Below are 21,678 nucleotides of genomic sequence, written 5' to 3' on the forward strand. Positions count from 1 at the left end.
CAAAAAATGGCCGAGGTTGGAAGGGATGTTTGGAGTCCAACCTTGCTGATGAAGCAGCAAGAAAAGAAAGCTCTAGAAATGCAGAAGACATCACAGGATGTGGAAGATGCCCTGAGATACAGAAGATGCCAGGATTCAAAACCTGATGTCTAAGATGAACCAGCCCTACTCTAACCTATGCATGCTGCAGGATCCTCCTGAAATATGGATAAGACACTTGGACTTCCGCATTGAAACAAAAGCCCCATACAATAGGAACCTATTTTCCCAGGTACCAAGCAATAGGACATGAGTAAATGGCCTCAAGTTGTGCCAGGAGAGGTTTAGATTGGATACCAGGAAAAATTTCTTCAGTGAAAGGGTTGTCACGCATTAGAACAGGCTGCCCTGGGATGTGGTGGAGTCAGCACTCCTGGAAGGATTTAAAAGAGTTGCAGATGTGGCACTTGGACACATTATTTAGTGCTGGATTAACAGTTGGACTTCATGATCTTAGAAGTCTTTTCCAACCTTAATGATTCAAGGGAAATAAAGATCCCCTGTGGCAGTTCCTTGTTAGCAACAGCACAGTGCAGCAAAAGGAGGAAATTGCAGGGTATTGCTCTTAGTTTTAGACACCCACGTGGCACAGAACAGAAGCTTGTCCTAACTACATTTTCAAGAACTTTTACGTAGGAACTAGTGCCCCTACTAAGAAGCATAATGACACAGGTGAGAAAATGGAATTGGCAGTGCTGGATTAGCAGTTGGAATCAATGATCTCAAAGGTCTTTTACAACCTAAATGTTTCTATGATTCTGTGATTTGAGTTCTCTTTTCAGACAGCAAGCACAGCTCAGAAACTGCTTCAGCCTTGGAGCCAGACCTGTTGAGCACCACTCAGCACTGCTAAATGAATGCAATCATAAGACAGGTATGAAATAGAGGGTGGCCAGGTTGGGGGTTGAGGCACAATACTATCTGCTTGGTTTGGGCAGTGCTGTCCCACCTTTGAAAAAGAAGTAGGTCTGTTCATGTGGGGCTATGAGCAACCTGGTCTAATGAAAGGTGTTCCTGTCCGTGGCTGTGGGGTTGGAATGAGATGATCTTTAAGGTCACTTCCAATTCAAACCATTCAGCCATTCTATGATTTAGGAGCACTTAATCTTTTTGAAGGGGCCATTACAAACTGCAAGATAATCTATTTTCTTATCTTCCCAGAACCCCTAGAGAATAAATCTTGCATCCTAAATTGCTGAAACAGAAGGTTTCCCGCCTGCTGGCAGCAATCCCCTTCCTCCCTCCCTCTCTCTCATGACCAGTCTCTATGGGATAATAAGTAAGTCCCACTAAGAAAATCCACAGACTCTGCTTCCTTGAGTCCTGCTCAGTCATGTAGATGAGCTCTAAGTCCCAAGCACCTCCTCCTGCTCAGTTGAGGGCAAACTATACTGTCCACGAGCTGAGGCAAAAGTTAAAACCAGGTTTTATACCATGGTTTCGCCTTTCCCTTGCCTCCCTGTACCCAAGGTTCCTCTCTGCACTTTCAAATTAGGAGGTATGTCAGGCTTGTGGAACCAAGCCCAAACTTTCCTGAGAAAACACACTGGAGTCAAAGCCATGTTTTGAAAATAAATAGCAAAGCTGGCAAGCAAGGGTGATGGAAGACGGAACTGGCATTGTTAGAAGCTGGTAGGAGTAAACTAAGAGGGGCTCTGCATGGCAGTTTCACACAGGACTCAGCCTCCTGCCAGCAATAGCTGGGGAATATTGCTCAATGACCAAAAGAATGAGCACTGAGTCTTGGGAAGGGAAGAAATTAGAAGTGTCTGTCTAGGCCACTCCAATAACATGAGGAATAATAATAGAGTGGGAGAAATAAGTGTGGAGTGAGGGTTAAAAAAAAAATACAAGGAGAAACTGGGCAACAGAAAAGCACATCAGAGTTATAAAAAGAGACAGAGAAGGGAATTTTATTCATGAGCTTTCCAAACACATTTGCCATTATCGCAGGCATGAGAATATTATTCTGCTGCTGTCAGGGGGCATGTGATGGGGCTCCAGCCATCAGAAAATCACTGCCAGCTGTCAGAGGGCCAAGCCATTAAGGGCCATGGGCCAATACCAATCACACTGTCAAGAAATACACTTGCTTGTCAAGGGATTAGCAGTCTGGCCTCCAAAGCCTTCAGAGAGCGTTGGCTTCAAAACTGGCGACGGTCATGTGAATAGCGCAGTCTCTGACAACGGAAGCAGAGGGTAGAAATGCTCCTTTTAAGTACAGGAGTAAGGACTACAAGGAGGAAGGTGTTCAGCTGTTTCTGATTGGCTATGGTACATAAGGAGCTCTGAGTAGTAGAGAGCATCTTTGATTTGACAGCATTTAAAAAAACCAATTAAATTCATCCAGAAGTACTGCATAGCCTTTGATCAAATGGGCTGATGCACGACAATGACCTCTGAGTGCATTGCAGCTTTCCTAGGGAAGACTGGCATGAGAGAGCAGCAAATCTGTGCTGGAGTCCCACTGAATTTTATTCCTCTTTCATTCAAGCATCAGCAGTACTCTAACCTATGACAGTTGCACCTCTTCATGAATAGGGCACATGGTTTGGGTAGCAAAACTGATGCAGACAATTCAGTCCCCAGCCTTGTTCAGCAATGGTCCCAGAAAAAAGCCAGTCCTAGGACTAGCAGGGCTTATTCTGTGGGTGCTTTCCTTATTTTACAGGTGATGAGCCTAGACTTGGCTTTTGAAGTCTAGCCTACAGAGAAGTGACTGTATCCATTTCCCTGAGACACTCACACTCGAGGTTCTACCAGAAAGCTACAAAGCTATATTAATACAGATCACAGAAATCACACAGTGTTCATGGAGGATGTTCTATGGTTTGGGTTAAGCCTATTGGATCAAGTTTAAACCATACATAAGCACTGCCTAACTTTTAGGTCACACCTACTGTGGAATTTGAATGCAACCACTGAGCGATTCAGACTGTCCACAGCTGCCATGCTCAGCAGTCAGTGCAAGGAGAATTTGCCCGAGACAGGAATTCAGTATTATATTATATTGACTTACCATTGCAGTCATAATGCTTTAACAAAGGCAGAAGTCAGTATATGATTTGTGCCCATGATGTAACTTCGTATGTTATAAGCAGGTAATTCACATCACAATTAAATAATTATGTCATACTTCTGGATGAAACTTTTCAGAAAAGTGTGTCATCAGGGACCCACTCTCACCTGAAGTTTTGATGTGATACACCTATGAATTTTGGGGTGTCATAGAATCAAAAAATCATTTAGCTTGGAAAAGACCTCCAAGATCATCGAGTTCAACCTTTGACCAAACATCACCATATCAACTAAACCATAGCACTATGTGCCACATCCTGTGATTTCTTGAACACTTCCAGGGATGGAACCACATTCCCTGGGAAGCCCATTCCAATGCTTGAGAACCCTTTCAGTGAAGAAATTCTTCCTGACATCCAAAATGAACCTCCCCCAGCAGAGCTTAAGGCTATGCCCTCTCGTCCTGTCACTTGTTGCCTGGGAGAAGGAGCTGACCCCCACCTGGCTACAACCTCTTTCAGGCAGCTGTAGAGAGCATAAGGTGTTCCCTGAACCTCCTTTTCTCTGGACACCCCCAGATCCCTCAGCCACTCCTCATATGACTCACTCTCTAGACCAAAGGTTCATTGCCCTTCTCTGGACACATTCCAGCATCTCAATGTCTTTCTTGTCCTGAGGGTTTCAGGACTGAACACAGGATTCAAGGTGTACACAAGTTCATGGGGGCAATCACTGTGCTGGTGCTGCCGCGCTATTTCTGATACAGTCCAAGATGCCATTGGTCTTCTTGGCCACCTGGGCACACGCTGGCTCATGTTCGGCCACCTGGTTGTCAAAAAGTGCCTGCAGGTCCTTTTCCACTGGGCAGTTTTCCAGCCACTCTGCTCCCAGCCTGTAGCGCTGCCTGGGGTTGTTGTGATCCAAAGGCAAGACCCAGCACTTGGCCTTGACCCATTGATTCAGCCTGTCCTGATCCCTCTGCAGAGCTGTCCTGCCCTCCAGCAGATCAACACTCCCACCCAACTTGGTGTCATCTGTGAACTCACTGAGGGTGCCCTCGATCCCCTCATCCAGTACATCAATAAAGATATTAAACAGGACTCACACCAACCCTTCCTCCTGGGTTACTGGGGGTCTCTTCTGCTCCCTGTCCCTATCTACCAGGCCAGAGGGCTAAAGATAACTTTGCCTTACTGTTAAAGACCGAGGCAAAGAAGGTTTAAGGACCTCAGCCTTATCCTCATTCTTGGTGACAATGTCCCTCCCTGCATCCAATAAAGAATGGACATTTTCCTTGGCCCTTCTTTTGTTGTCAATGTATTTATAAAAACACTTTTTATTATCTTTCAAAGCAGTGGCCAGATTGAATTCTAGCTGAGCTTTCGCTTTTCTAGTTTTTTTTCTGCATGATGTGATGGCATTCTTGTACTCTTCCTGAGTTGCCTGCCCCTTCTTCCAAAGGTCATAAACTCTATTTTTTTCCGAGTTCCAGTGAAAGCTTACTGTTCAGTCAGGCTGGTCCTCCTCCCCAGTTTAGATTGGATATCAGGAAAAACTCCTTCACCAAAAGGATTGTCAAGCTTTGGAACAGGCTACCCAGGGAAGTGATGGAGTCACCATCCCTGGAAGGATTTAAAAGACGTATAGGTGTGTCACTTAGGGACATGGTTTACTGGTGGGCTTGGCAGTGCTGGGCGTCATGAAAATGCACCACCACACTGGGTTAGTAGTTGGGCTTGATGATCTTAACAGGTCTTTTCCTACCTAAACCTGTCTGTGATTCTATGACTCACTTCTGTGACATCAGCTCCACTTCTTGGCAATTGATGCCACAATAAAGTAGGGTCCCTGGTAGAAAAGCTCTAGAAAATGTCTTTCTTTCCCTGTCTAGTAATGAGCTGTCCTACTGAGGCAGCTCATCAACAATTTACTGTGGAAATGAAGGGACACAAGTCACCCCAGAAGAAAGTGTTTCCTTTTATTCCCCTTTTAGTTCATAGGTCTGAAATATCCAAGCTATGCTAATAAATTTGAATTGTCTGAGCAGCCTCTTTTATTAATGACTTGTTAAAGAAAAGACTTTGGCTGAGGTGTAAGTTGATTAGCTCACAGGTAATTAACTGATATCCAGAAAAGTAACAAAGGATTTTGTCAAGTAAATAATGACTTGATTTTTCCTTTCCTCCTCCTTCCTGCAGTAAATGAGAGAAATGTAACATTACATGAGCAGAATGTGCTTCATTTCCAGGCTAAATAGAAAAATTTGCATATGGTTGGGGTAAATATGCCATTTTCCCAGAGATCAAGGAAAAAAATAGCAGCTGCCTTCCCCACTGTTGGTGCAGTGCTACTGAAGATATTTGAACTGATTTTTTTTTTTTAACATTTGACATTTTAATATATGTGCATCTGTTTACCACTGAGACTCTTTGCTTGTTCCTAGTGGTTTTCTCCTTTTGTTCCAGAGATTTTTCAAGAGCAGCAATATAAGGAAATTGCTTTTGCTGTCCATGAGACCAAGTGACAAGCAGTGCACAGTTGGATGGACAGGGTTTATAGAGTATGATAAATCACCTTCCGTATTCAGACACTAATTGATTCATTACACAAAATACAGTTGATGAATGGTTTTTGGATGCTTTCTTCCTCAAACTGAAAGTTATAAGATAAGGGGAAACACTGGCAATAGCTAATTATTCCAAATCCATTCCTACTGCAGTTTTAGGATAAAAAGTTTCAGCCTTTCTCCCTCACAGAGCAGATTAGCCTGTCTTCAAGCCAGTTTCTTGCTTCTTGACAATATTTTTCCTTCAAAATTTGCCTTAAGTAACCCTTGTATCATTGGGACTTCCATTCCTGCAGTAGGTGGTCACTGAGCTGTCCTTGACCAATCCCCAACTGATCACAAAAGAGCTGGGCAGGGATGTTTTACAGGGGCATGCAGTGATAGGACAAAGGGAGATTGTTTTAAACTGGAAGAGGGTAGGCTTAAATGGATATTAAGAAGAAATTCTTTAATGTGAGGGTGGTGAGGTACTGGAACAGGTTCCCCAGAGAAGCTGTGGATGCCCCATCCCTGGAAGTGTTAAGGCCAGGCTGGATGGGGCCTTGAGCAACCTGGTCTAGTGGAAGGTGACCCTGTCTCCCGTGGCAGGGGTGTTGGAAGGAAATGATCTTTAAGGCCCTTCCAGCTGTAACCATTCTATTCAGAAGTGGAATCACCATCTCTGGAAGTGTTCAAAAAACCTATGGATGTGGCACTGGGGGACATTGTTTAGTGGTGAACGTGGTGGTGGTAGATTAACAGTTGGACTCAGTGATCTTAGAGGCTTTTTCCAACCTTAATGATTGCACAATTCTATGATTCTAAGTGAGACTGCTTTCCATAAATGCCTCAATTCCAGCCATCAGAGATCAAAGCAAGTCCAAGAGCCAATTAGGTGTGCACCTTCTATAGATGCTGTGAGTACAGAAAACCTAACAGGAGCTTCACTGACCTCAAACTAAAGTGCAGTTCTTATTCAGAAGAGAGTAAGTACTTGGGATTCATCATCTCACCCAACCTCATCCAGCCAAAAAAGCCAGACATCTAAGCTTAATTCAGTTCATAAAATCATAGACATTTAGTGGTCTTGGAGACAAAGCACCTGAGCACCATATGGGATACTACTCTGGATATAGGGAAGTTCCAGTGATCCCAGGACATCCTGCCTGGCCTTCAGCTTTTGCTCTGAAAGAATCTTCAATGACACAAGATGCCAGCATTTAAGAAAGTCAACTGAGCCTGTAAAGCAGGATTCAAACTGGAATTAACACACTTAAAAATTGTTACAAACTTTGTGTGAGTCTCTTCGTATTGAGGTCTGTGTACGTAAATTAGCAGGCAGAAAAAGACAGCTTGCTATGCTTTTCCTAAAGAGAAAGCTGTTTACAAGTGTAAACAATGAACTGTTATGGCATTTGCTTTTGCTATTTTAAAGCACTAGAAGAATTCCAAAGCACAAAGGCAAACCGATTCCCAGACTCCTTTGAAAGTCAATGAGATTGAGGCACATGCCTTTTGTGCTTTTGAAAAGTCTCCTTCCCTTGACAGATTTTCATTTGATGTTTCAGCTTAAACCAGTGTACATTTACCATAGACATTTTGCAGCTGGTAAGGGCTCTGATTCACATATAAGGGTGAATTAAGCTCTGATAACTGGAGAAGAGCTCTCCTTCCACAATTCTCCCTGTGTCAACTGCTTCTCCCTTGGGAATGAATGAACAGCAGGTTTATCTCCCCCTTTACCAATTTCAACCCTGAAAATTAGTTCGAAGTGACATGAATTTTACTTCATACTAGTAGAATAGGTTGAAAGCTGCAGGTGCTTGGAGAGACCTACACAGGCTGTGCACTTGCAGAGCAATAACCACCAGGTGCAGAAAAGCTTCAGCTTAATCCACTGCTACATGAAAGCAAACATCCTGATATTGGTAAAATGGGGCCTGCTGTGGATGGTATCACCTGCCTCAGCTTTTGATTTTAAAGGGTTTGGGATACATCTTGATAGACCTAAGCAGACAGGCTTTAGCTGGAAAAAGGGTGGAGAGAAAAAACACTTCCCTAAAATCTGCTTTGAGGATTGGGTGTAGGACTGAATCATCCTTTGCATGAGGGAATGTTCTGTCCCTGGCAAGTCGCACCTCCTTCCCTAAATATCTGCACTCAGGAGCCCCTGTTTTCATCAATCCTTTATAACACCATTCAGGTGGTTGTATTCATATCTGAGCCCATCAGTGCTGGGTGCTCACAGCATCCACAGAGCTGCAATCCATGATGTTGTCATTCACCACCGCAATCAGTTGCCAAAATGCAACAATAGCCTTGAGAATATGACTAAGAACAGCCATATTACACTGGGGAAATGATGAATATTTATATGGCTCTAGGACATGAGTCCCCTTGATGATAATTTACAAATGTCTGTCTCCATTAACTCCAGCACAGGCATTTTTGCTTTACCCAGCAATGAGCAGGCAATCAGATCTGCTGAAGTCCATTAAAGTTTCTTGGATCAGATCTTTCTTCATGTCAGGAAACAACTTCTCTTTTTCACTCATTCAGGTGCCAATAATTTACTGTGATATTACTCCAGGTGTAATTATCATCATCTCGGCACCAGTGCTCATAAAGAGCCCTCAAACTTCAGGGCACATTACAAAGAGTCTGATTCAACCTCTTATAATCCTACTTTTAGCATCTTACTCATGCTATCTGCATATAAATCAATGAGATAAATTACATGTTACACAGAACTGGGCTTGCAGAACCTAGAGGTGTTGATGGCCTTTTTCTGTAACTAGTATAGACCAGGCAATTCAGAAAGCTGCCAATAATGACATTTGGAGCTGCAGTATTTAGAAACTGACATTATCATGGAAAGTAAGGCTTTAGAGCTGAGAGTCATGACTCAGGATTCCACACCTGAGATGGTGTAAATGCTATGACCCAATAGAAAGAAAGGCCTTAAAACAGGGGCAAGTTCATAAAATCCTCAGAGGGCAGGAGCACCTCTGCTATGGACACAGGCTGAGAGAGTTGGGATTTTTCAGCCTGGAGAAGGCTCCAGGGAGCCTTCATTGCTCCTTCCAGTACCTAAAGGGGCTCCAAGAGAGCTGGAGAGGTACTTTTGACAAGGGCATGGAGTGGTAGGACAAGCGGAAATGGTTTTGAACTGGCAGAAGGCAGATTTAGATTAGATACTAGGAACAGTATTATTATAGTAATATAATAATATTATTATATTTCTATAATAATTACAATTACTACTATATAATTATTACTATTATTATATAGTACTATTATTACTCTATGATTAAAATTATTATAATAATATATTATAATATTAAAATATAGATTATTTTATATGAGGATGGTGAGGCACTGGAACAGGTTGTCCAGTTAAGCTGAGGATGTCCCATCCCTGGAATTGTTTGAGGCTTTGAGCAACTTGGTCTAGTAGAAGGTGTCCCTGCCTATGGCAAGGGGGAGGTGGAACTAGAAAATCTTTAAGATCCCTTCCAACCCAAGCCATTCTGGGATAATTACCTGTAAAATTTGAACAGGCAATTCGTAGAACAAAATTCAGCTTATTTTTGTGACTGATATCTTTATTTTAACATTATGAGAACCGAGCAGTGAAAACCTCTTCAAGATTTTATATCAGCTTTATCTTCCCCTTTGCACACATACACTGATGAGATGGAGTAAGTACAGTCTTCCCCAACATATGTCTCCATAACGAGTTCTAAACAATCTGCTTATTAGGTCTCATTTTACACAGAAATAAAACAACCAGCAGCACCAGCCATGATAAAGTGTTTGCACAGAGCACAGAGAGATAAAAATGTTCCTCTGGTGTCATTCCCTGAATTTACCTGATCACAAAGAGCTCAACATGTGCCATTTTTGAACAGCAGTCCTTTCCCATTCCTAAGCAAAATACTAGTGGATCCACACACTAAAGTGACAGGACATATCCCTCTAGTGGTGTAAACTGACATGATGCAATTACCCACTGATCAGTTAAGCCATGAGGTTTCAGGGCAACATTAAACTGTATGGAAAGAGGATCCTTTGCCACAGGCAACCTGAGGCCACAGGAAACTACTCCATGGGCATGGCAAGAGCATTTTTAGTAATACTGAAAATAAGCATTTCAGGGGCTCTATGTTTGGTTTTCATTATTTCAGAAACAAGACATTCCCTCCATAAGTTGTGCAGATCAGACAAAGAAAATCCAACACCTGGGCAGAGGTAGGTTTGATCCTTTAATCAGATAGACCACATTTAGATGGAAAGAACTTCAGGATGTCACCTTATATCCTGTGCAGTAATGGACAGAACAAGGCATAGCTCAAGGTTACAGAGGAAAAGTACTGATTTTAATATGTATTTTTGTAACAGGTGAAGCAGTCAAGGTTGGTTTTGTGGAAGACAAGTTGAAGTCTACAAAACATTTTCAGGGGAAAAAAAGTATGCATTATAATAGTTTGGGGCTGCCTCTTCAATATTATCCTTCTGAGTGCAGTGACTGAAAGGTTTGTCAGAGTTCAACAGCAGAGAACCAAGCCACAGAGTAAGTCAGAAGTAAATGCATATTGTGATGGAGAATACTCCAGAAACGTGCCAAATAAATAAAAATTCCCTAGTTATTGAAATTAAGGCCTAGCTATACATTTTTCTTGTATTTCTGTGGAAATCAGAATGGATGACAATCTACATTATTGGTATCAACCACATACAATTTTCATTAATTTATCTTGCCCAGTTTTAAAGCCAGTTTCATGTCTGACTTTTTTTTCTAGTGTGGTGGCAAATCTTCTCATGGCCAGCATGCACATGATGAGAAAAGAAACAAGCATCAATATTTTAAATTATTTCTTTAAAGCCAACTGTAATTCAGTATTACAAAAATTGTCTACATTTTTCCACATTGTTGCCATTTTTGCTCCTGGTGAGCAAATATTTAATATTTAACTATTAGTGAATATTTAAAATATTTCATAGTTCTCTCTTTAGTTTCTGAACAACCACAATTTCAAATTTTAATTATTTTTCTATCAAGAACTTCTAATCTTAAAATGGTTCCTAATTAGAACAAAAGTTAGATCAGAGCCCTACTTCCTTATTATATAAACTGAACCTTTGAAAGTCTGAAAAGCTAAAGTGCATCAAGCAGGCCAGAATCCTCCTCATTGTTCACAGCCAGTTTTGTGCATCTTCATCAGTCTGGTACTCTTCCACCTCAATCTTGAAAGTCTAAATCTGTGGACGTAATCTAGATCTGAAAAATATAGGAAGACAGGTCTGCATATAAAAATCCACAGGGGTTTTAAAGATTTTTTGACAATTATAGTGCATTGTCACTGCCATCACTAAAATAAATTTTATTTTAGTGCTTTATAGCAGGATGAAAAATAGTGATATATGTTAAATACAGCTCTACCTGATGCTGGAAGCAATTATATACAAACTGAACTTCAGAAGACAAGATAGTCTTCAAGATAGATGTATACATTCTGAAACAGCACTGTTTACAGTAGAAAAGGCCTGTGTTTAGATTGGCATTTCTTAGCTTACAGAAGGAAAGGTGAGAAGAAATAAGATGTGGAAAAAGAAGTCTGTGTGTTTATGTGTAGGTATAATAAATTCTGCTGGCTAGCAGGGTGTAAGCACTGTGTACAGCCCCCAGGGTCTGCCCGAAGCTTCTCCTAAAGTCTTGGGATCACCTTCTGAAACATAAAACACACACAGTATTATTAGGCCTTTACTGGTGCACTTTATTCTTTTCCCTTGTGTCTCAAGCCTTTCCAATTTTAGATTGTACTTGCCTCTGGATACCAACTCTGCTTGAGAAGCACTTTGCATATTATGGGTGTAAGTATAGTACGCGTAGTAAGCACTGAGGAAACTAAATAAGGCATCAGATGAGAGGAAAACCCCCGTTGAGTAGGCAGTGCTATAAAAAAACTCCTTCCTTCTCCCAGCCCACGCCTATGAGGATTACTTGCCTCTTCATTGCCTTCAGGAAGAAATTCTTCAGTGTGAGGATGGTGATGCACCGGCACAGGTTGCCCAGAGGAGCTGTGGATGCCCCATCCCTGGAAGTGTTCAAGGTCAGGTTGGATGGCACTTTGAACAACGTGGTCTAATGGAAGGTGTCCCTCTCTGTAGCAGGAGGCTGAAAATAGAGGGTCCCTAAGGTCCCTTCCAACCCAAACTATTCTACGATGTTGTGAAGCTGTGTTTTAACAACAGGAAGGCAGCACGCTGCCTCGCTCACCTTACAAACCCTCCATGAAGTCTATAAGGAAAACAGGGGTGGAAAGCTGGAGGAGGAAACCTCCTCATTGCCCCCAGACCAGCTTGAAAAGTGGGTGAGGAGGGCGCCGTGATGTCGCACTCCCGCCTCATCCCCACGGGGCATCGCGCAGGTTCCCTGAGAGCCAAGCGTGTCCCGCGCCGGTGTTTCCCCCCAGACTTTCCCCGTATCCACGTTTCCCATCACAACGCGTTTCTCCACGCCCTTTCCCCCGTCCGGCAGGCGGCAGGCCGCAGCCCGTCCCCATGGCGACCGCGGCTCCTCCCCCAGCGGGCGGGCCCAGCGCCGGCCCCGCCCGCTCTCCCGCCCCGGCCGCCGCTGCGCTCCGGGCCCGGCGCCCTTCTCCCTCCTCTTCTCCGTGTCCTGGCTCCGCTCTAGCCTGGAGCGGGCGCTGCAATGGCTCCAGCCGCTGACCGGGAGGGTTACTGGGGCCCGCCGACCTCCACCCTGGAGTGGTGCGAGGAGAACTACGCCGTCTCCTACTACATCGCCGAGTTCTGTGAGTGGCCGCTCCGGCCGCGGCTCCTGCCCCGGCCCCGGGTCCCACCGCCGCTTCCTTCTCCCTCTCCGCAGCCCTTCGCTCTCTCTCCCCGCGGCGAGGGAATCCCCCCTCCTCCCTGGCCACTTTCTTGCGGGGTGACGGTGCCGCTGCCCCTCAGCCAACCCTGGTGGGTGGAAATGGGTGTTTCCTACCGCCTTCTCCCGCAAATCCATGTCGTAAGGACGGGGTGGTGTAGCCCCTCTCTCCCCAGCGTGTTGTTTGAGCCTCCATCCCAAGCGTGTCCCTTCGGCCTGTGTCCATAGGGATGGCCGGCCTGGAGCGGGGGGGTGGCTGAGATGAGGTGGGTCCCGGGGTTATCACGGGAGCTGGGGTGGTTGTGTGGCACCACAGGCGTGGGTGAAGAGAGGGGTATTCTCTGGAGTCGTGCTCGGGCTGCCGCGCCGTGAAGCCGCACGGGTCTGCTGCTCTGCTCCCCTTGAGGTGGGACCATCTGCCCAGCCTGGACAGCCAAACCAACTGAAACTGCTCTTGGAGAGAAAAGGTATCTTCCTATGCAAGACACGTCTTTATCCAGCGAGAACACCTTCCCCTAAGTGGTCTTTAGTGCCTCGTGATGACCATCATCAATCTGGTTGCTCTGCAGCAGGTGGTGGGAGTTAAGAGAGGCTGGAAGGGTCGCTCTGTTGCCCTTGGTTGTCTTTTAGGATAGCTCAGAGCAGGCCATTGGTTTGACCTCGAAACTGTGTTGCTCAGAAACAGTCAGGATTTAGCATGTTTTAGGGAAAGAAAGAAGGGGCTTCAGCTACAGAGTCATCCATCAGGTGCTTGAGAAGGGAGTCTGTAGCAGGTGATAAAGGATCAAGCCCTATGTCACTGAGGTTTTGTTGAAAAACAAAGTATTTTTTGCATTCTGGGCAGCGACTTTAAAGGGTGTAGTAGCTATAATTATGTGCTGCTGCCTGGCAGACGCCCTGTACTACGAAAAACTTTCACACATATAAGGTAGGTGCCTGCCTTTGAAGTGTTAGGGCCCTGGGAAAATAGTGCTAAAGTGACCAGGCTCACCTACCCTGAAGTGCTTGAAGTGGGCAATGTGCGGAGGCTTTTCACATAGCTGGGATGCTTCAGCAGCAGTTTAGAAGAGCTTGGCATGCAGAAGATGGAGAGTTCTGGGTGTCCATGCCAAGCTGTGACTCCTGGGTGTACACAGTGACCTGGGTGAGGATCCAAAGTGAGTAATTGAGAAAGAGGCTTCAGAGTGTAGGAATAGGAAGGAGAGCAGGACCTGAAAAGAACAACGGCACATAAGCAGCTTAGAAGCTCAGAGGAAAAAGGAAATTGGTGTGTAGATTTATGGCTGAGAAGAGGCAGGCTGGCTGAAAAGGAAACAAAATTAAATACTCTTAAAAAAGGGACACACTTAGAAGTTTAAATAGAATGAGACTTTTCCAGAGTGTGTATTTTTGTGTTTTCATTGTTGTCAGCCATAATTTTGGGAGATAATTCGCATAGGGAAGAGGAAGCTCTGTTGCTTCACTACTGTAAAAATAAATTTGACTAGCATGTAAATTTTTTAAATAATCCCTGCATTGTTGGCCTTGTTAACTGATACTTCCCATCTACTTTTAGATTATTCAGAAGGAAGATGAGGATGAGTGTAATGGGAGGCAGAAAGGCTTGAGTTCTGAAGAAAAAGGGAGTAATTATACAAAGTCTGGTTCCTCCTTATGGTTTCAGTGCTTGGGACCACGGTTTGTTGGTCGGTCAGTTGCACGGAAAAAACTGTATATAAGGGCTGTGCTGTAAGATGAAGCATTTAAAATGGTCTAAGTTTAAAATGCAAAACAGTCAGTAAGTCTGCTGTGGTTTAGGGTTAGCTTAACAGCAGCTAATTTCAGTCCAGATGCCAAGATGGATTAGATTTTCTTCAGCAGTAGTTCTGTAACACTGCTTTCAGGGTCTGAAGCATTAAGTGTTGTGGGAATATTATTTGAAGTTTTGCCTTACAGAAGAGTGAAAAATCAGTTTGGTACCACTCAGGTAAAGCTGATTGTATGTAAAAATTTTTGCATTAAATGTTTGTTATTAGTAATTTATAAGAAACTTTGGAGGCCCAAAGATTGAAGAATACTGGCAAATCCAAACCAAATAGGTTTCAGGCTGAAGAGCCAAATAGAAAGCTTGTTGTGCAAATTACATTTTCTTGGCATTTAGCAATTTGGTTTTAATATGCTACTTTTAGTACAAAATTGCTACATTGTGTTCCAAAAGCCCACATGTAGTTCCTTGCCGTTCACTCCTTAAAAAACTAGTGTAAATTATGACAGCTTATCAGTTATATGTAGTGAGAGATGTGGAAGTGAGGCAAGGTGGTGGTGTAGCACTTCATACTTGCATTCTCTTGATGTATCCCGAATACAATGACCTGTATTCAAAAATTCTTTTTTTTTGTAATGAAAAATGCTTTTTCTTGCCTTTCTAAGTCTGCACCTAGCCAGTTTTTCTCCCCTGTGGAGGTGGATGACTAACTGCTCTACATCCTTCTGTAGAATATTAAACCAATTTAAATGGAAAACCAGTTGAAAAGAATTGTTTTGCGAGCTTAACTATGTTAAACCTTAAAATGAGTCTTATAGCCCTCACTGATCAAACCCATTGTATGGTATAGTAATTCCTTTTTCAGGGTTTCTCAGGAGTTCTGGATTGATACCTGTGTGCTGGAGAGCAAGTAGTAGACATGCTTTTTTTTTATTCCTTCTTTAAAACTAAACCTTTCCAGATCCCAGTGCTTGAATGCTGAATTACTCAGACTTTTGTACACTTGATTAAGAAAAATAGTAAAGGATAAACCAACCATCCTCCCACACAAGCAAATAGAAAACGGTCAAATATAAGTTCTAGTTTTTAACACTTAGCACTCAAATGTTGCAGTTTACTCCTTATTTTGGCAGGGTTGATGTTTCAGGCCAGTTTAGCCCACGTAGCATTGAGTTTTGGGGGTCTGTTTTGATGTGAATGTCTATGACGGGAGCTTTACCCTTCTTGCATTCAGTCATCCCTGTAAGAAGAGTTTCTCTTGTAGAATATGATGAGTGAATATAATTAATCTTCACATATTCCCTTTCCTGAAAGCATGTACAGTAGTACCAATGTAAACAAATACTTTAAATTCAGAGGAGCCCTGTGTGGTACATGAGGGCTTACAATTCTCAGTCAGGAGAATCATGGGGGCGAATTTGTTGTCGTTATCAACAGAATGCTGTGTTCCAGTTTGGATCAAATTTGAGTCATGTTTCCAGTTATGTTGCTTTGAGCTATCATTGTCCACGAGTAATATGCATCATCTACAACATGACTGGTTTAGAGATAATATATCCTTATGCTGGCATTTACAGTAGCAAGCATCTAGAACATTGCTTCAGGCTTCTCAAGGAGTTGGTGAAATTGTTTCTTTCTTGGCTTCTGGTCTTGTCTCAGCATGTTCTGATATCTTCATAGAAGAAGATATTTTTTTATTGTTATTATTATAATTTCCAGAGTTAAATCCATTAGTTTTGGTTTTCATTAGAGATCTGGTAAGTGACTCCTTGTAACTGGGCTTTCCTTATGGGACTCTTATCTAGAAAAAAAACCCACCCAAGTCATGAGAATCTGCCCATGTTTCTAGCTATTTTTATTCCTCTTCCTTAAAGCCGTCTGATTTTTGCTTCAGACAAGAGATTGAAATAAGGTTAGTGTTACTTGTGTTGTTCAGTGTGAGATATCTCATTATCTCACATCTTGGATGACACAGAGTGCCATCCAAGCATTCTCTACATTATGAAGTGACACAAAAATACTGTTGTTTCTTTTTAGGCATTATTCGGAGAAGACAGCTGCCAAAGCTGCACAGATCTCTGTTTTCCATGGGGATAATTACTTTAGAACTTAAAAACTTGCAAAATTTACTTCACCTTAGAATAATGTCATTAATGTTGCATTTGTACTGCCACATATGGATTGTCACTTGTTCCTCTTGGGTGTCCTTTTGCATTTTGCCTTTTTTTGCCAGAGGCTTTGGAAAGCAGCTAGAGACTGTTGGGCTAGGTACTGTCTATGTGAGACTAAAAAAACTAAAATAAAGCCAACTGTCTGCCTTCAAGAATTCTGCCTGGTCTTTCAGTGATTAAGTGGCAGATGAAGGAAGCATCATCAAGTTTAATTTGGTGTGATCATCTCAACTGCCTGGCTGAGAGGGAATGATTTAAAGATGACATGACACAGATGAGTTCTAAAGAGTGGATTAGCCGAAGACAATGTCACAGGCCCGTAGACTTAATTTAAGACTGAAAGGGATTTGAGTGTGTAAATTTAATGACCTAATTGGAGGAAACCACATCACAAGTTTCCTCTGGAAATTCATCTGGCTTCTTGAGGGAGCTCCCTCAACTGAAGGGACACTGCAGGCAAAAAGGTAAAGGAGACATTAAACTAATTGATGGTGAGTGTAAAGTCAAGTGGAGTGTGCAGAACAGTGCTCAGCTGTGCAGTGCATTTTAGGATGAATGCTTCTAGCTTGCTTTTTGTGCTGCAGACAAAAAGAAGTTGAAAGAGGGGTTTCTTTCTCCAAAGAATAGTATAGCACAAGCAAAATCGTAAGCCAGATGGTGTCTGCTGTCATGTTTTTTTCTTTCTTTCTATTTGATTTTGAATCAGTGGCAAATACTGCTGCATTAATTTATTTCCTTTCCTAGGCTGTAAATGTACATTCTTGGCTTAAGCCTTAAGATAGTCTTGTCGCACTGTTTTGATGCATTTCGCCACCACTAATCATTTATATATTATTTTTAATTCTTCCTTGCTTTTTATCTTTCATCCATGATGCAACTCTACCTTTTATCTCATGACAACTTAATTTTCAGTTTTCCCAGCCTTCATTGAAGGATGGGGCCGAAGGCTCTTGGGAAGTTGATTTCTCCAATCATCAGTTCTCATTTATCCATCATGTTGTGGATATGCTTAAAACTTGGCAGATGCTGTGCTAATGGAGCACGTGTGTGTTTATCTGCTAATATGTGTGTAGTTATTAAGTGACAATAAAATTCTTAAATATGGTTTAACAAAGCATTTGATTACTCTGTAATTAGTGCTTCATATTCAGTACTTGTGCAGCTGGCAGTTAGGCATCTGCCACTCCAAATGGTAACAGAGCGGTGACATTTGTACAATTTAATTTTTTTATGTGCAAACTGAGGCAGACAGGTTTATGAACTGCATGATAGGAATTTGCAGAATATAGTAGCTAGAAATAGGAAAATTAACGTAAAATAAATTATTTTAAAGGAACACTGCTGACTTTTAAGCTACTTTTAATGAGCTTTTAGTCACAGATTAAAAACTTTTGTCATAATTGAAAGACAAAAAGTCTTTAGTCTGGCGTTTGTTGTGTTGTGTATGTGAAACTGCTATTTATGTAATGCATTTTCTATATTTGCTGGTGCCTTTCACAGATAAGTGGGAAAGATTTTTTTTTTTAAAAAAAAGAAGACTGATTTAATATGCACTGCAAAAATGTTCAGAGGAATTCTGGGAATTGTCTCCAGTCCCAACAGCCCAGCAGTGTATGGTTGTTTTATCTTGCAACACGTGTGAGTGCTCATACGCTCGGCTGTTTCTCTGACTACCTCAAGAGGATCATGGAAAGGTTTGTGGCTCGTGAAAGGTTGAGAAAATACAAAGAGTTCTTTTAATTCAAAATACGTATCAAAAAATGACATTATAATACTAGAAGGAGGAGAACCCACTTGCAAGTCGTTATCAGGGCTAAGCTACCTACCTTAGACTGCCTTCTAGCTGGGGGGCTCTTTGCACCTGCCTCATTAATTACAGACATTCTTCCGTCCATTAGCAGAGAAACTGAGCTGCTGCATGAATTAAAGGTGCTTGGTTATTGTGTGGGGAAGTACTACAAAGAGCAAAAGAACGTGTCAGGAAGAGAGAAATTCTAGAGAAGGTTGCAATAAAAAAAACCCCAGAGCAACACTGCTTTAGTGTCAATCATTTACCATTAATTGATCTGAATATACCCATATAGGCAAGCTCAGGGTAGAGGCTCAGTGATTTTGCTGCATCCTGTTTAGATTTAAGGTTTTGGGCGCAGACCCTCCTTTGTACTTGAAAATGCAACTATAAAATATTCAGAGTTTTTGTGCTAGCTCAAAACAATGGAGTGTCTAACCATGTTACTTTTTTCTGTTTCGAAAAATTAATTTCCTTGAAGAAGTGTGCTGCATGTGCACTGTGATCAGTGACTGAAAAACTGGTATTTCTAAATAATCAGTGCAGTCAGCATCTGCAGGATCATTATCTCCTTTACAGTCAGGTCCATCATCTTCTGGCAGAGTACATACTTCAGTGTGTCTGGAGTTCGGGAGGCAGAAGTTGTTCTCTCTGTCAATCTCAGTGGAGAGATTGCATCCTTTGTGCCCCTTCCTCAGCCTTACAAGATTCCTCTTCAGTTCTTTGCCTTTCCACCAACTGGTGACTCAACCTGCCCTGCATATTGCAGAGCTTTCCTGAAGGAAATTCCAAACTTTATTTCAAAATTGAGATTAGTGTCCAGCAGAATGTCTGTTTCCCAGCTGTGTCCTGGGGCTTTTGTTTCTTTTATTTGGTTTTACATTATTCCTTGGTTCCTTTTGACATGTTTTTTGAATGCAGTGTCCTTGGAGTGACCCTGAAATGATACGTGCAGAGTGTGTGTCTCTTAAAAGATCTCTGGCTGGCTTTGTCAACAGGAAGGTATTTTCCCTTAGCCAAGTGCAGATAATGCTCAGATTCTCCTCTCTAACCAAAGGAACTGGAGAAGGGGACAAGAGTGTGGCCTGATTAAACTAGGCAAGGTTCAGGATGTTAGTTTGAGACCTGACTTTTACATTTGAGAAGGCAAGATTTGGACTTCTTCAGGCAGAAAAGCAGACAAGCAGAATTAGGAAAAGACATGGTGTTAGGGATGAGCTGAACATCTGTAGGCTTTGTATGAATTTTATATGTATTCCAACTAGTAGGATTTCCAGGTATCAACTTAATGGTCATAAGACATGACCCTAGAAGCTCTTGATTTATACAGTGCTTTAATGAGCTCATTATTTACAGTAAGCTCAAAATGCTACTACTCTGTAAGCTGGATTTTTAGTAATTGCTAATTCCAGTTGGATAAGGATTTTAATTTGAACAAGAACCAGCGTCTGGGAAACAGATGCAATATTAGCTCAAAGAAGTCCTTTAGAGCACTGAGCATTAAAATTAGTCTGGACACTTTCAATCTTGGGACAGAGTATTTCTGTGTTAACCTGATGAACAAATGACAGATCTCTTCATCTTCCCTGGTCAATACCATTTGTTTGTTCAGGCAAAGACCTGCTTCCTGACTGGAAAGCATGCTGTGATCCCTTCAAATGGGTATTTTAAGCTTCATTGAGGAAACTCAGGGATAATTGAAAAATTACTTGTATGTCTCTGAGAAAGAGGATCTGCAGATCTGGCTTGCTCTGAAATCAAATAAGTCATCTGCAACAAGAAGCTAAAATGACCAACAGAACTGATGAACTGATTTTGTTGTCACAGAGAGGAGTTTGTATTTCTTCTAGGTAAAGTGGGTGTATTTTTCTTCTACAAGTTTCTTCTTGCCCATTCTTGCACAGCAAACCTTTTCACATTTGTGTGGTTCTCATTACAGATTTGATTGTTCTTGGAGGGAATTTGCAGTGCTGCTCTCCTGTCAGAGACTTCCAAGTCTGGTGCTGGCCCCAGATTGCAGCAGCCAAGCTGCTCTGGGGGTTATTGCACGCTGCAGGGTGTATTTCTACTGATATTCCTGCATTCCTTCCACAGGATACAGACTTCATTATTTTTTTTAGATTTTAAATCTTACAGACTTAAGAAAAACCCACAAATAGATAAACTCAGAGTTGTTCCAGCTAATATTTTGTTCATGAATGGAAACTGATGTCTTTGTCTTTCTTTTCTTTTTTTTCCAAGTCCTTTTCGTAGTTGTGAAAATTACCTGTATAAGCACAAAGAACAAACTGTACACAATGTGCTGACCAGTGTATGAGTAAACTGCCTGGAAAATCAGAGAAACAAAACTTTTTGCTTTATTTTTTTCAATTTAGTAGCAAAAACGTAGAAAAAAGTTTGGCAATGCACTCCTGTTCATACCAGTTTAATACCATCTCCATAAGCTGCCGCTAGCAGCAGCAGTGTGGAAGTTCAGGGCTTTCTTTAGATGCAGCAGAGCAAAAACCAGAGGATCATTGCTGGTTTGTGCTGCTGATGGGTGCAGTGTCTCTCTAAGAATCAGTTCAATTGAATTGTGTCGATGCCTTGGAAAGCAGCAGAGAAGTGCTCTGTAGCAGTGAAATCATACAGCAGATGTTGTTTTTGTTCACTTAAACAAACTGCTATGCCTTTGTGGTCTGTGATACCACAGTTGCTTTTCACTCGGAGTTTTGGTGGCTGTTAAATCTTTCAAGGCCCAAGTTTTATAATCCTGCAAGGCTCCTCTTAATATGTTCTCCTGAACAATGCCTAACATCAGTGCAGTGCTGAAATTCTTGAGTCTATCCCAGTTTAATTTTTCATGTCCTTTCTTCCCCTCTGTTCTGGGCTGCCGAGAAACATTGTAAAGCAATTTCCATTTCTTAAATGCACTTCCTTCCAAGCTCTTCCATGCTGATTTCCACTTGACTTCTGTATTATTTTTTTTTCTACACTTGTCTCAAGCATTTCCTCTGCCAGCGTTTAGGCCACCATTTGTGTTGGGAACATGGTTAATTTGTATATGGTTTTCAACTACTTTGTATCTTATTCAGTAAAACAGACTTCTGCCCGAATTCCTGTCACGCACCTTATAAACTGTTATTGTAGGTACTATATTAATTTATATTTATAACAAAAAGATAGTCTTTAAAGCTTGAACCTTCAGTGTATTTCATATCTCTTCCTTTATTTGGCTAAGACTGTGAGATACTTAAGATACGGACTTTGATCTTACTGTCTTTGTGAGAAGAAGCGTCATTTTCCCTCCAGATAAATAGCTTTTGCCAAGGTTTGTGGATGATAGATGACTGCCAATTTTTTTCTTTCCATTTTTCAAGCAAGAACAAGAGGGTTATCTTGAAATGAGAATTGGACAGTGACTAAAGAATACAGTTGGAATTAGAAGTTGTACACTAGGAGTGACAACCTTTGGGTCTTGCATTATTGAATTAATTA

General features: G+C 42.0%; 1 protein-coding gene across 1 annotated transcript in view; it reads left to right on the forward strand.

Moving 5' to 3' along the window:
• The first annotated feature begins 12,222 nt into the window (after positions 1–12,222).
• Positions 12,223–21,678, forward strand: part of ACER3 (alkaline ceramidase 3) — a 56,905-nt gene continuing 47,449 nt past the window's right edge. Inside the window, exon 1 of the mRNA XM_048294325.1 lies at positions 12,223–12,420. Within this exon, the coding sequence (XP_048150282.1) occupies positions 12,318–12,420 (103 nt within the window). The 5' untranslated portion in view covers positions 12,223–12,317. The remainder of the gene's footprint in view (positions 12,421–21,678) is intronic.

Source organism: Corvus hawaiiensis, chromosome 2, assembly GCF_020740725.1.
Source record: "Corvus hawaiiensis isolate bCorHaw1 chromosome 2, bCorHaw1.pri.cur, whole genome shotgun sequence".
Lineage (NCBI taxonomy): Eukaryota > Metazoa > Chordata > Aves > Passeriformes > Corvidae > Corvus > Corvus hawaiiensis.